Here is a 15969-nt window from a genome sequence, read left to right on the forward strand (position 1 = left end):
ATTTAGTTTCGTTTTTAACGATTACTATTTTACTCTTATAAAGTTAACCACGTGATTATGTAAACAAAAACAGAGCAGACGGAGATAAAAATGGGCTACAATGTTCTACTTTTTGTGCCAAATGTTATAGGTAAAATATCACTGTATAAAAGATGCAAAGCTTAATGTAGATAGTTACGTAATAATCAGTATATACTTATGTCATCTTATGCATCACTTTTTCGTTAAAATTAATAGAGCACTTCCCATCCAAAAATCAGCTGTCAAAATTTCCAATAAAGTTTGTACAGATATCAGGCAATTAATCTGGAGCCATAATATTCATGTTTTTTTTTTATATATATCATTCATGCAAGGTAAGCAAGACTTGTAGCCATCTGGGAATCAACTATCTTTAACAGTTTATACATGGTGTAACAGCTAGAAATAATTTAATAAAAAGGAGAAAAATGGACAAGGATTTGAACTTTGGTCCCTGAATCACTGCATTTTCTTGTGCTCTATCAACTGAGCTATCCACAGCTATGCCATCAAACGTGTCTGACTGCCACCATAGAATTCCTCGATCCTTCCCAAAAGACTTAGCCCTTCATTCAACTTGGTCAAAGACACCAACCCATGCACACATTTCCCTGGTAGGTCTTTTACCAGTCAATTTCAGGACATTTCAAGGCACCATATGTAACAAAAAAGGAGAAAAATGCAATGGACTAGACCAGGATATGGATTAACCCCCTCCCAATTCACTAGCCAGATGCTTTACTAACTGAGCTATCTGCATGACCACTATCAAACCTTTCTGACTGCCACATTGCCATAGCCATGAACTTTGTCCAAGAACAGAGCTTTACAATCTTGAGAAGGGAACTTGCTCCTAAAATGTACCAGATACATTTATCTATCTCACAGGACAAGTATGTATACACTTTCTGAAGAATGGGTGGTATTGGTAATAAATGCATACAAAATAAAAATCTGTTGTTTGTGCATGTATTGACTAATCCGAAAGTATATATACATGAATATATATATATCCAGAAAATAAAGATTAAATTTTTATACCTCAAAAAATGTAAAAAGTTCAATGATAAACCTCTTCAGCACCTGTGGAGCCCCAGACCAGAGATAACAAGAATAGATATGGGTTACCCCATATCCAAAGATATTCGACTGTTAGATTTAATATGTTTAACAGTGTTTATAATGACGTTAATAAAAAAAACTGCACTGTCTAATTATGGAACTGTTGTAAATATCGTGATTCCATAGCATTACGGTAACCCAGTCTCCTAACAAACAGTACACATAGGCCTACATGTACCTGTAGCCTTGGTCTACACACGTGCAATGGAGCTGTCACACGCATCCAGCGAGCTCGGAGAAACACGTTTTGTTTTGCCGAGAAGTTACGGTGTCAGACAAAACTTTTCTTTTCTTAATTAGATCATATAAATACGAATTCTGATTAATAAAAATTATACAATCCCTGTTGAACTTTATATAGTTTGTTCTAACATTTGCATCTGCAACAACTTGTGTTTAAAATGGCCGGGTTGGGAAAATCAGGACCGGGTCGGAAAATTCTAAACTGAAAACATGGAAAACCTTTTTTGTTTTGAAAATAACTGAAATATACTAATATATTTGTCGCAGAAATTACTTACATTATTCAAGTTCTATATATAATGGTATGCTGAACTTCAACACGAACCCGAATCTCCAACCCATGCAGTTCTCGTTTTGCCACACATACCCTACAGTTTACAAAGTGTACACACGAGCAGGCTAGGGATTGAAAATTCCGTCATTTAATAATACACACACACAGCTGCTAGAATGATTAATTTTTTCTTTAAGAACAAATTGTATGATAATTAACGGACTATAAACATGTACTTAATACAATTGTTGATATAGTATTATCAATTCATTGGTGAAAAGATATGAATCGAAGAATGACCTAATTATTCTCTGTTATCAAACACGTAAAAAAAAAAAAAAAAAAAAAGGCTGAGGAGGGAGCGAGCGTAGGAATATTGATATTTTTTATTTGCATTTCGGGGGGAAAGTGACTTTCTAATGATATTTTGACGTTATTTTTGATTTCTTTAACGTATGACATACACAACTTTACTCTTATCATGAACAATAATGTTGTATCTACTTATCATGATGGAATTATTTTGGTCGGACCAATATGTGTGAGCTGCCGCTGAATACAGTTATATATCTTGCAAAGATAGTATGCATTGATCGAATATATATAGAAAATTACACAACTTAATTTTGTCACATTTACTTCATACGGTCAGTTCTGGTCAATTGTAATAAAAAGATTGATATTTTTGCTTTTTAATTTAAAATTCCACTAAAAAGCGTAATTATTAATCAGGGCTCTGTTGGGTTCTGTTGGTATACTTCTATAATGATTTACAGCTTACCAGGTAATAAGATCAGTCTGTTGTGTTTGTAGGTTATTTTCGACTGTGTTTGTTTGGAGCCAGTCTTCCCTTCTTTACTGAGCCAGGATGGTTTTTAGCTCTCTATGGAACTTCTGTAGCCCTTGATGGTAAACTAATGGGTTTTTTTAAGGAAATATTTTATTATTCTTTTCCAATTATTTTAAAGGTACAGTAATCTGAAAATTATATGTGTCTTTTCATTATTAAAGAAATGGTTGTTTACTAGAAGAACAAATTAAGACAAAACAAATGTTTCCCTTTGTCATATAGGATTTGATGGATATTTTGCAAGGAAGCTGAATCAGACATCAAGATTTGGAGCATGGGTAAATAATTTTATTTAAATGTAACAAATGCAAAATTGTAAATTCAATGAATGTGAAATAAAAGAATAAATTTCTTCATTGATTGAAGTAAATAAATGTCAAAAATCTAAGCATGAAAGCTACTTTAATTTTTAGAAAAGAGAATTTTTTTTTCATTTACATCTTCTGATTTTTGTTTTTGTATTATCAGTTTGATGTTGTCATTGATTTAATCAGCAGAGGAGGATTATGGTGTCTGCTTTACAAGGTAGCTAACTCACAAATTCTTTTAATAAAAGCTGGTGATTCTTCTACTTTTTTAAAATATAAAATCAATCACTTTCTTAAAAAGTTACAATGTTTTTTAAATGTATTTTAGCAAAAATGATTATACGAGGGTCATTCAAAAAGTTTGTAGACTTTGTCCTAACTTTTTTATTTAACGTCACATTATATCCAAATTTGGTACAAATATTTTAACAACAGATTCTTCAAATAATTTGAGTAAAAAAATTGGAATGTATCTTCATATTTATTAAAATTACCAAGGATTCAGTCATTCAGAACAGGAAAAATGTGATCACGGAGCAGGGTCAAAATTGAGTAATTTACTTATTTTCACTTTATAGTATTTAAAGCCATACCTCTAATAAATGGAGCTGAAACGAAATAAAATTTACATGTTTAAATAAAGTATTGCTGTATTAATTAAAATGAAATCAGGTTATGTAATATGTCACTCCATTTTAAAGATATCAGTTTCTAAATACATATGGACTTGCTTAAAAAAAAGCAAAAAACCACGACGTTGGAGAACGTCACGGAGCAGCAAGTAGCAATAAAATTTGTACTTTACATTCGGGAAACTTCTTCTACAAGCTTAAAAATTCCGTATAAACCAGGATCTGTATGAAAAATAATCTATGTATTTGTATTAAATGGAAAATACAATTTTTGAGTGGTAGCAAGTTTGAATCGGACGATGGATTGTCTGCAAAGAAACAGGTTAAAGTTAAAAATATTGTCGAAAGAGTTAGGAACGTCATTGAACGTGATGTTTGCTTCACTGTTGCAGAATTGATAGAGTTACATGGTAAATTAAAGAATTTAAAAACAATGACATTCTTATTCAAGCTATATTTGTACAATGGTTCGCAAACTAGGTGTTAAGTGTTATGGGTATGTTTTTTTGAATGGAGAAGAAGCTACAAACCGTGTTTGAAATTAACAAAATTAGTATAATTTTGACAAACTTTCTCAACGTTGTCTTTGACGTTACAATGTTGGTTAACCGTGCTCTGTGGTAACAAAACATGTTGGTTTAAATTTTGGCTAACATGAGTTCTATTTAATCAAATGGAATGAAACTTCACACTTCGACAAAATAAATGTTTATGTTTACGAAAATGTGTTGATCTATAATCTTGTAATAATTATATGACAATGAGAAGCATTGTCTATGTATTTTTTGAATGACCCTCGTATATAGCAAATTTAATTCCTGTATCATAGACAATTATTTCATTGTTCTCATACAGGAAATTGATGAATAATGAACTCATGTGGTACATGTATATATATGAATTATTGATATAAATACTGTTATTACTTATGGTAAGCAATTTCACCATCTTCAGTGATTTGCTTTAATTGATCTTGAATTACATTTGAACTAATACATTGTACAAACATAATTTAATTTAATTCTTGTAAAGTTGTAAATTATTGTTTTGAATACTTATTGGGGTGTTATCATATATTGAAATTTTGTACAGTTTGGATATTTCATGATACTTGTGGAATGGTTAACATTTACTGCGACCCATACTCGAGGAGCTAACTGGAAAATCCCAGATGAAGAATTTCCTCATCTCTGCAAATTAGTGATGGCAAAAGGTAATCTCCTCTTTATTGATTATATATACATTGTATATGTATGTATGTGTATATAAATGCATTATCAAACAGCACTCTATAAAATGAGGCTAGGGACATTTCTGTAAACCAACTATTATTTGCATCATCTTTTATTCCCGATTTGTCTGTTTGAAATCAATTCACAACGATTAATTTTTGCAATTCTGGAAACATTCTCTACAAATACGAAACAAAAAGATTGGTTCACAGTGATTCTTACCCACAAGTTAAAATACAGTAAAACTCAGTTATATTGACAAAGTCACGGGGACTAGTAAAATTATTTCCGTAATTCGTTATATCTGTATAATAAGGAATTCGTTAAACTTATATAGCTGGGGATCTAAAATAACTTAGCTATATATCCGTGATTTCGCTATATCTGTGTTCGTACTAAATGAGTTTTCCTGTAGGTAGCCAAAATAGTGGTTATTTCTCGCACTGGAATAAGTTGGTTTACAGTATCCCAGGCTCTGTCACTTGCAGAGTATGTTCCACATGATTTGAATATTTTTGCATGGGTAAGAAGTCAACTTTCTTTCTGTCAGTTTGTTGATAGATTTTCTTGAATTTTGATAAAATTTGGAATAAATGAAGTTAAGGTAGATGCAGACTTAGGTAAAGATTTTAATTTTATACATCCATGTTGCCATTCCTTTCTTTGATTCTAATCCTTAATCAAGTACATGTATCTTGTAAGATGTGATACTTTCATGTGTTGAAATCGAATAGATTGCGGTAATTGTACTTATGCAGTAAGAGAGCCCAAGGACTTTATAAGTCATTTGTTAAATAATATTAATTGTTGAAAATTGGAAAAAAATGAAGCAAAACATGTTTATATTTCAGGTTTTAAAACTCCTTTAGGATTTATAGCTATATCAGGTGTACATGGTCTACCTATAGCTTTATACTGTCAGCAGTCGAGTTTATTTCAGTTGTTTCCTGTACTGACTCCCACTGTTTTATACCCAATCATCATCTTCCTTGTTATCGGGAGAATCCTAGCATTTAGAGTTGAGGTGAGCTCCAGTATTTGGCTGTTACTTTATATAGATTGTTTAAAAATGGGCTTTGATTATCCATGAAATACTCTGTTTGTTTACTTTAGAATTGGTAAATGAATCAATGGTTGAAACATTGCAGAAAAAAATAAATGATTCATGAGAGTTCACTTTATGAGTGAAAACAAATTTTATAGCACCTTCATATTTTTTCAGATCTTTTATATACAGAGCCACATAAAAGGTTTACTCTTGGAGGAAGAAAATTCCTAGAAAAAAAGACTTGGATTACAATTGTGTACAAGTTGTATTGCCATTGACAATCATTTTAGTACATATATAAAATTACAAGTATATTAATTTTCCCCATAAATTAAATATTAAAAGAAATCCTTTTTTATTTTAATGAGCTCAACCAAACATTGTTCTACTGGTACATGCAATATATTCTTTCCATTTTTAAATTGTTTATATGGTATATGGTTTGTGAATACATTTACAATTTTTACAATAACAGGGTATTATATGATAATTTCATTTTTGGATTAAGGGTTTATTCAATTTTTGGATTCATTGTTTTAACATTTTTATTGGAACACATATATTATATTCATTTATTATATTTTTTTTGTACTTATTCCATTTCTTGTATGTTCCTATGTTATGAAAACTACCGGTAACCAAAGAATTGTAACTCGGTACATTATATTTATGGACAATCAATGTGATTTTTGACTGGTATAATTTGTTAATGCATTGTCTTCATTGAGTGTGCACAAGTGCAGATTTTACATTAAGTTAACTGATATTACAGGATAAACCCCACTTGAATAAATAAAAAAAAGAAAATCCATGATGATTTGAGTGATAACAGCCTATCTTTTCTGGGAATGTACCTTGTAGCAAGATTCCCTAATGAAAAGTAATTTCCAGTGATTTCACCTTATATTAGCATAAATTAAAACAAAAATGACTAACAAATTAAGAAAAAATTACCAGAATTTTGTCAGAATGTCATAATTATATGTACATAATATTTTGAAACATTAAGGAGGCTGGGGGGTCAACAAATTAACCACAAATTAACCACCAGATTTAACTTATTTTTTTAGATACGATATCTTAAGCTGTCAACTATCAATTGGCAAAGAAAAAAATGCATACATTTTAGTTTTAAAATTTGATCATTTTTGTTTATCTTTATATGGAGTTCTTCTTTTAAAGGAGATCAAAATAGTCTGAAAATGGCTGCCACCCCCAGCCTCGATCTTTAACAATATACAAGTTCAAACAGAGTCAATCCTCCCTGTGAAGCAAACTGTTTTTCACAGCACAGTTTGAATATATGACATTTAACCCTTACCTGTGATTTAAATCTAATCAGGATGTAAGACAATCAAAAATATGCATTACCAGTACACTTACTTTTTTATAAATGTTTATGATTTATTAGCATGACATGTTACTTTTTAAAATTTTTATATATAAAAATTATCTGTGATTATGATACATGTATTTATATTGATATTCTCCAATGCTCAAACATTCCCAAAGTTAAATGTGTTTATGATGATATTATACATGTTTTAATGTTGATTTGAATATTGATTTGTATTATTGACTAATCTCTCATATCAGGACGTGTTTCTTATCTAAAAAAACCTTACAAAGAGAAGTAGTACAATGTATTCTAACTGTAGAATGATACTATATCATTCCAATAACAACATATCACTTTGTTTACTGGAGCGTGAGAAAGCTTCAAATGCTGATCATCATATTTCTCACTGATTGGATGATTGATTTCAATGAAACAAATACTACTTTGCACATGTATGAACAGAGGAGCCAGCAATATGATTTGACTTATTCTCATTAGAGAAATGGAGGCTTTCTCCTGGATGTAGGCGAAAGCCTGTCTACTTCTCTCAAGAGAATAATTATGTTTGACTGACTATGTGTTGCTGCTTATTACATATGTCGTATTCATAAACAATTATTCAATGCAGTTGGTCTGTATTATCAGAATATTGCTAGATTCTTTGTGCCATAAGCAAAGTAGTTGTTATCTCATTGAAATCAAACATCCAATTGATGAGAAATATGGTGATTATAACATTTGAAACTTTAGCATGATCCATCAAACAGAGTGACGTGCAGTTATTGGAATGAAAGTACATGTATCTCTTTTACGGCTTGTTTTTGTTTCAAAGAAGAAATAAAAACACATGTACAGGATAGTAAGATTTTTTTCTAATAAGTTATATCTATACATTTGAATGAAATTCTGTTGAGTTCAATATTTGCTAAATTATTTTAAGAATTTGTTATATAACCAGAACAACATTTCAGAATTTTAGTCAAAAATGTGATTAATTTTTAATCTATGGACAATTTACAATGCTGCATTGAAAATACACTTGAAAATATTAAGGGTTTCATATCAATCTTCATTTTTTTTATAATCCTTTTCATATTGAAAGTACATGACTATATATATTCATTTTTTAATCAATTGTTACTTTTTATACTCAATTTAGTATGACAATCAGTAGTTAACCAGTTGTTATTACAAATAAAACTGAAAAACAAAAACAAATCTTAAAAAATCTTGTTTTATTATACAGAGTTGTGTTTATGGACAGTTTTCTAATTCAAAAAACAAATTAATTAATCAAGATCTGCATTTCTTGAGATGGCAATTCTGTAACTCCACATTCCCAGCATGACACCTTGTGACGTCATGACAAGTTCGTCTGCGGGTTCGTTGACCTTTTCCACAGCTTTTACTGCAAGGACTCCATTTCGACCATGACCCATATCCTGTCCAAAAGAAAATCCTTGAACTTAAAAAGCTACGTGTATAATTAATTCAATATACAATATTAAACTTTGGCTGATATTAGTACCTCCATTAGGATCAAAGTCATCCTCTTCAAATACAAGGCTCTCACGTATTTGTCGATGAAAATTCTTTATTGGAATATTCTCCATTGTGGTGATTGAAAAATACTGTTTATCTTCTCCATCCATAGAATCTTCCTCCTGTTTATTTGAAAATAGGTCTATATATAAAACTCTAGTATATGCCTTGTAAACCTTAAACAATTTAAAGCTAATTAGGACAACAACCCCCCCCCCCCCACCCCCCAACTTGACATCCACCTTTTGGCCTTAACAATTCGCGTAAAGGGTGTAGATGATCTGACATACCCAGCAAACCAGACAGTGATTCCTTAATAAAATGTCATTAAAAAACTTAACTTATCAATTGGAAACCCATTTCATGATAATTATGATAAGTGGGCAAACAATAATCATGCTCAAAGCAGGTCCGTAGCAACAGTAATTTACTGTCCAAATCATGAAATTTGTCAGTCCTCAGCCATATATACAGCAAAAAACAAAAAATGGGACAACACGCATATATAAATGGATTTACCATTGCAGAAAAGGGGGACCTCAGCGTTTTAATCTGGTAGCTCGCTGATCTGAAAAAATGGGATGGACGACCGGAGAGCTTTAGTGCCACCCGTCTCAAAACCGCAGACGGAGTTTATCTCTCAGGTGAGATGTGGTTGATTCGATACGCAAGTGCATTCTCTACGTATGAACAATTTCTAAGACAATGCAAGTTATTGGCAAACAAGTTATTTATACACTGAATTGTCGACCGATTTTTTCGTTGTTTCCCATCATGACAATGGGATGTTTACTCCTCCATGGCACCTGATCTCATCTCTGATGTTTTAGAGGTCCCTGTTTGCTCTGCTCCTGATTTGTATTGTTTAATGGCTTTTTGAGCTTGAATAGTTCTACATATATTATTTCATTCAACTCTGACATCTCTCTCTCTCTCTCTCTCTCATACTTACACGACCTTCTTTGGTGTATATTTCAGCTATCATCAATGCAAATACATACGCCGTAAAAAGCCAAACTGTAATATTTTTCTGGAAACAAAACAAGATGTATTCAGAACTTTCTTGTTCTTTGCTTAATTTATTAAAAAACATATAATGTATTGCTTAACTGTTAAAAAAACAAAATGATTTTCAGAGTGTTTTATATGGTTCTTAAGAATCATCTGATAGTTTTTTTTCTTTGTATATATTCTTATACACATGTAAAAGCATTTTAGAAATTCTACATGCGTATTTAAGCATTTTTCAAATTTTCTTTATTTTTACTGAGCTAACATTTCTAGTATTGAAACAAGCTAATTCAGAGAACCTGCTACACCCCCCCCCCCCCCCCCCGCTTAGGGAACAAGCTATAAACTTCAGAGAATCTGTGTCCCCCGTTAAAGTCGTCTATGGCGTATTTATGATAAGTTCAGACTAAATTAAAAAGATCTTTCTATTTGTTTTCTTACTTAATTAATTCATAGATATCACAGATTTAAAACAATAACCGATTTATTTCCGACTCGGAATTAAATAACAGACACAGTTTAAAGTCAATCTAAATATATAATACGAAGAGCATATACTCGAATGAGGGACGGGCGGTGGGGGTTAAAGGGAGCAAGTTAAGAGGGGACAGACGGGGCCGTAGGGCGTAATAGTATAAATTGTCATTGCAAAAGCTTAAAATCTTCTTGGGATATTGCTTGGAAATGAAAGTTTTTTTACGAACACACATAATGTATGATGTTACGAGGACCTAAAAATAAAAAGAGGTGTCGATCCCTAAGCAGGCTTCTTTCTTAGGCCATATTGAGTTGCTGTGTAAAATTTCATTGTAAAAGCTCAAAAGCTTCTCGAGGTATCGCGCGGAAACAAAAGTATTACAGACAGACAAAAAATAAGCTAGACGGACAGACAGACCGAAATTATTACCCCCACTTTGTGAAAGCGGGGGACAAGTCAAAGGATTCTTGATAATTATGTTTCCCGTAAATAAAAGTTCGACACACAGGCAGAAAATACAAATTACGACCTTGACCTTTTGACCTTAAATAAAAAGGGTCTTCCTTAGGAATAATGTAAGGAGTTGTGATTTAAAATTTAACTGCAAATGCCCAAAGGCTTCTCAAAATATTGCACAGAAGAATTAGCTTGTTTGTTTTAAGCATTGTTTGTTTTTTACGGTCACATTCGATAATTTTTCATCCATAATCCATAAGCATGCTGGTGAAGGACTTCAAATTTGCTTGACACTCAGGAATAAATAATTGAGGGGTTTTCTGTGCACCAACGCCTACTGTGTCAGGATACCCCCCCCCCCCCCGTCTCAACCCAGAACTGTTGATCACGAAGCTAGCGCCCTGCTTCTAGGCTTTACTGATCATGACTCTAGGAGACTAGTGTACCCGAGTAAAACTTTATTTTGTGACATAGTTAACACTAGTTAATTAAATCATAGTAATTTGTTTATATTATTATTATAATAAAAATTATAATTGAGAAAGTTGGAAATTACTCTCAACCCCAAACCCATACCTCTACCCATGAACTGGGGTTTTCGTCTTTTCGAGTTCAGACTTTTTTCATCTTTAATCTACAGGTCCCTGGGGACCGCGGTGTCTTCCCACTTAGCCAACATTTTGAAAAAATACAAGTAAAACACAGGTAAATCTGTGTTGGCTAAGTGGGAATGGGGTGTAGGTGGAGAACAAAAGAAATTAATTACAAGTACGCAGCCTGTTTTATGGTGAATAATTTTTTTATTAATTTTGGTCTATTTTAACTCGATGCATTTTATCAGATAATCAAAATAAAAAAAAAAAACTTTCTAATTATTTTATGTAAAGATAGGGCTTTTTGTTAATTACATAATCATGCATATTTCAAAGTTAAGATATCAAGAATTTTTAACAACACCCCATTTATTTTTCGACTTTACATTTAGAGAACAGAAAAAAATTAAGTCAACTAAACTCTAGAAACGTTAGGTTTTACAAGTTCAAAATTGGTGAGAATTTAAATTTGAACATAAATCACATTAATTTTACCATGTACGAGTATATTTACACCACAGACACCCGACGTTACATATTTTTCTTTTAATAAAAAAAAAATATATATATACCCATACCTAATAATAAACGTTTATTATTAGGTATGGGTATATTTTTTTTATTAAAAGAAAAATATGTAACGTCAGGTGCCTGTGGTTTACACTTAAACCGCCGCCCCCTCCCCCCAGTGTTCAGTACCCCAAGGGTTCTTTGACTTTTTAAAATAAATATTTTTCTATTACATATTCACGAAGTATTACAACTGTAAAATCCAAGATTTAAAGCTAAAAACTAGCCTTTTATAAAAATTCATACTTTCTACTACTAAAACGATCTGTCGACCGCATGGCATATTCTCTTTTAGAATACTGCATGGCACAGTGGTTATAGCGTCTGCTCTAGATTCGCGAAGTAAGGAGTTGATCCTTATAAGATCCCTCATTGCTCAATGGACATATTATTAAGTGCTGAGCATAATGTTAGGATAAAATATGCAGCTGTCCGTCGGAAAGAGATGGCGTCTCCATATGAGTGAAAAATTCTCAAGACGTTAATTAACATACGTGTACAAACAAAACTAAAACAATCACCTTTTTTTAATCTTTTTTATTTTGTTTTGCTTGTCAAAGTTTTTTTAAAGGAAAGTTGTCACTCCACCCACCCACCCACACCACAGTTGCTTGAGGACAGAACCCCCCCTCAAATAAAGACCCCCGGGCCTGTTATTTTTTTTTCACATAAATTATATATGGATGACACATTTGTGATATGATCTATCCTATCAATTCAGAAAATTTGCTTAAACTGACATTTTATAATTTCTACCCCACCCTTTATATATAAATTAACCTTGTTGATTTTTATATAATGTTATATCAAGTTGTAAACCACTGCATAGATGACTTCACTGATCCATACACTTGCGTGTATGTAATATGTACTAGTACTTTATTATTTGTCTTTTGTAGGTAATATGGTTGTATGCCATCATGTTTGGTGAATCAATAAAGAAATTGAAATTGAATTAAATAATGAATGTAGGGTAGATTTTATAGAACGTTTGTTTTAGGCAATTTTTCGATTTGTTGGCATAAATCTTATCACAAATATGTCAATGAAAGATTATTTATGGGGAAAAAGTCGAAAAAGCCCAGGGGTCTGTATCCAGGGGCGGATACAGGATTTGTGGTTAGGGGGGGGGGCGTGGATAACTTTGTTGAGGCAAGGGGTTTGGGGACCGCCTTAAGGCCCCTAATGGGTTCCAGGGCAAAGCCCTGGTGGGGGCCCAGGGGGCGAAGCCCCCGGAAGCCCCTGGGTTTTCGTGTATTTTAGAGTAAAATCAGACACAATAATAGTGCATATTTTTCAATTATTTTTGTTAAAAGTATATAGCATATAGGTGGTGGCCCAGGGGGCGAAGCCCCCCGGAAGCTTCTGGGTTTTCGTGTATTTTAGAGTAAAACCAGGCACATATTAACCAGTGCATATTTTTCATTTTATTTTTGTTAAAAGTATATAGCATATAGGTGGGGGCCCCGGGGGCGAAGCCCCCGGAAGATCCTGGGTTTTCGTATATTTTAGAGTAAAACCAGGCACAATAATAGTGCATATTTTTCAATTATTTTTGGTAAAAGTAAATAGCATATCTATAGGTCCGGATGTTTGAATAATAAATGTATTGAATGTTTCTCAATTCTCATTGTATTGTAACACATGCCACTATATAATAAACGATTTACTTACTTATTACTTACTAAAAGTGGTATTGGTTAGTGATGTACCAAAGTACAACGTGTTTAATACTAATCATATCATACTTTGAATAGTGGGGGCCCAGGGGGCGCAGCCCCCGGAAGCTCCTGGATTTTTGTGTATTTTAAGAATAAAACCATGCAGAATAACACTTATTTGGTTAGTTTTGTACCAAAATGTGGCATTATAAATATCAGTCACATCATACTTTGAAAATTTTAGGGGGGGCGTGCGCCCCCCACGCCCCCCCTTAAATCCGCCAGTGGTATCGAAAGGAGGGAGGTCCTATCCTCATTCACCTGTGACCCACACACCTTTTTCCAAATATACTATGTGCCTGAATTTGTCTTATATACGACGAGATATTTCATAATTATTTTATTTTCTTATTTAGATAGGCCTTGTGAACAAATATGTACCATAAATCCGGATTATCGTTTCTTATTTTTTCTAAAATTAATCTACTTTACTAATTTCCGGTTCTCGGAAGTGCATGGATTCAGCTAGCAGACGACTTTGGAAATGTTGCACGATGATGGACAAAGTGTAAGAATTGCAAATTAGATACCTATATATAATTGTATCTGTATTTCACTCCCACTTTAAAAAGAGGCTTTACAAGACGATAAAAAGATCACATATCATCATATGCACATTCCACATACAGGTGCCAGTAAGCCAACTGAAGTCTGTATTCATATTTTGTCCATCATCGTTTTAAAACCCATATCTTTGAGTTTCTTTTCAACACTAAACCTACCATTTTGACTCTAGGAGGTTGTTTGCTCAAATAAAAGGGCAAAAGTCAATGAAACAGTTTGTTTTGGGATCTTTTGCCGCGCCTTTCATCTACTGTACATATAGGTCTAGTTGTCAGATCAATTTTTTTCAAATGACATACGGGCACCTGGCGTAAGGATTTGATTTTCGATGGAAAAAAGTACTGTAAAAATAAATGAAGTTCCTTGTCCCATTCTGGCAGTATAAATGTTACACTTAGGTATTTTTAAATGAAAAAATGCTTATCTGAAATTATTTTTAAACAAAACAAATATCAGTCCCTTGATAACACTCCGCCCCCCTTTTTCAACAGAAAATTGTGCCGCTGATATCGAATTCTTAAAAACTATAAGGAAAGTGCTAATTATTCCACAGAACAATATCCTTCAGTAATGTAAATGTAAATTGAAGCTTGATGTATCCTCAGTGATCATTGTGATAGTTTAGGTGGGTTGGTGTTATGAAGAATTCACACAACATTTAAGGTACTTTTCCAAAAAATGCAGTGCCATAAATTCCATGTACATAATTAATAATTAATGCTCATGTCAAATAGCCTACTCAATAAAAGACCCTTTTCTCAGAACAGATGAGAAATTAAAATCAGCATTAACAGACCAGTCTGATTAAAATCTGACCCTTTGATCAAAGGATCTGATTTTAGTAGATTGCATATCAATATACTGTTTTATTTCAACACCCATTTAGCTGTTTAGTTCCAAAAATTCGGTTATCAGAATCTTTATTTGGAGTCTACTAGAGTTACTTATAGATCTGTATCTGTACGATGAAGTAACCTATGTAGGCTTTTATACAACGGTAGATAGATAGAATGTGTTCATCGTTAATACAGCTACTAAGCTAACTGTGAAATTGATTTGAAAACCATTTTCGTGTATACTCACGCGTAGAAATATACACGGAGAAACGTGCGTTAACGTGACGTCACAATAAGGCTACAGCGACGTTAGTAAAAGTATAACGATATATAGGGCAGCGAGAAATTCAAATATTGGGTATATTTTTGGTGCTTCCAAACATGTAAAATGTAAATATAAGGAATGTTTTTTAAGTTTAGTGTGAATTATTGGTGTGTGAATCACACAGACTTGCACGTAGGCATATTTTTCATGAAGCGCTAGCGCGCTTAATTCATGAAATATGCCTACGTGACAATTAAGTCTGTGTGATTCACACACCAGTAACTCACACAAAACTTAAAAACATTCCTTAAATGTCCTACGGACCCGGTGGTGTAGGCCTGTCCCGAAAATAAATAGTTCAGAGTAAGCAATGACAATCTAATTAAAAATTTATACGTAAGATCCACCCGCATACTCGCTACACTAGTGGAGTAGTGCGAGCGGATCTAACTTCGAATTTCAATATTAGATTTAAGAAATAATCATGATAATGACTTATTCTATTTTTTCCCTCTTATTTCCGGAAAATTCTTGATATTAGCTTGAAGGTACGCACCACCCATTTCCTTTTATTTTTCATTACAAAAAACTTTCATAAACATTTTTCGGTTGATAAAATTGTTTAGATCCTCCCCTGGCATTGAGTAAAATATTTATTAATGGCGGAAGAATATCAAAAGAGATAATATAGTGCATGTTAATTGATGATGACATCTAATGAAAATAGAAATTTAGGTAATTTTATATGAATCAAAAAACATTTTACTTAAATTATCGTTTTATTATGTGTACTTTTTTCAAAAACAGCTTTACAGAACTTTATTATTACACGAACTACTTTTCTATAGAAGGTAATTTCATTGA

The 15969-nt window shown here is 32.6% G+C and overlaps 2 protein-coding genes across 2 annotated transcripts; one reads left to right on the forward strand and one right to left on the reverse strand.

Moving 5' to 3' along the window:
- Window positions 1-51: 51 nt before the first annotated feature.
- On the forward strand, window positions 52-6313 carry LOC134249353 (uncharacterized). The gene is made up of 7 exons (XM_062731713.1): window positions 52-130; window positions 2474-2569; window positions 2733-2788; window positions 2979-3035; window positions 4543-4663; window positions 5534-5706; window positions 5905-6313. Exons 1-7 carry the CDS (start codon window positions 91-93, stop codon window positions 5959-5961), a joined length of 600 nt encoding a protein of 199 aa, XP_062587697.1. The 5' UTR covers window positions 52-90; the 3' UTR covers window positions 5962-6313.
- Window positions 6314-8328: 2015 nt separating this feature from the next.
- LOC134249349 (isthmin-like) lies at window positions 8329-14259 on the reverse strand. Its single transcript, XM_062731706.1, has 4 exons — window positions 14163-14259; window positions 9564-9641; window positions 8598-8733; window positions 8329-8511 (listed from the first exon to the last, which is right to left on the reverse strand). The coding sequence occupies exons 1-4, from the start codon at window positions 14163-14165 to the stop codon at window positions 8363-8365; spliced, it is 366 nt and encodes a 121-aa protein (XP_062587690.1). The 5' UTR covers window positions 14166-14259; the 3' UTR covers window positions 8329-8362.
- Window positions 14260-15969: the final 1710 nt, after the last annotated feature.

Source organism: Saccostrea cucullata, unplaced genomic scaffold (assembly GCF_032062105.1).
Source record: "Saccostrea cucullata isolate Sc308-1 unplaced genomic scaffold, CSIRO_AGI_Scuc_v1 ctg4810, whole genome shotgun sequence".
Lineage (NCBI taxonomy): Eukaryota > Metazoa > Mollusca > Bivalvia > Ostreida > Ostreidae > Saccostrea > Saccostrea cuccullata.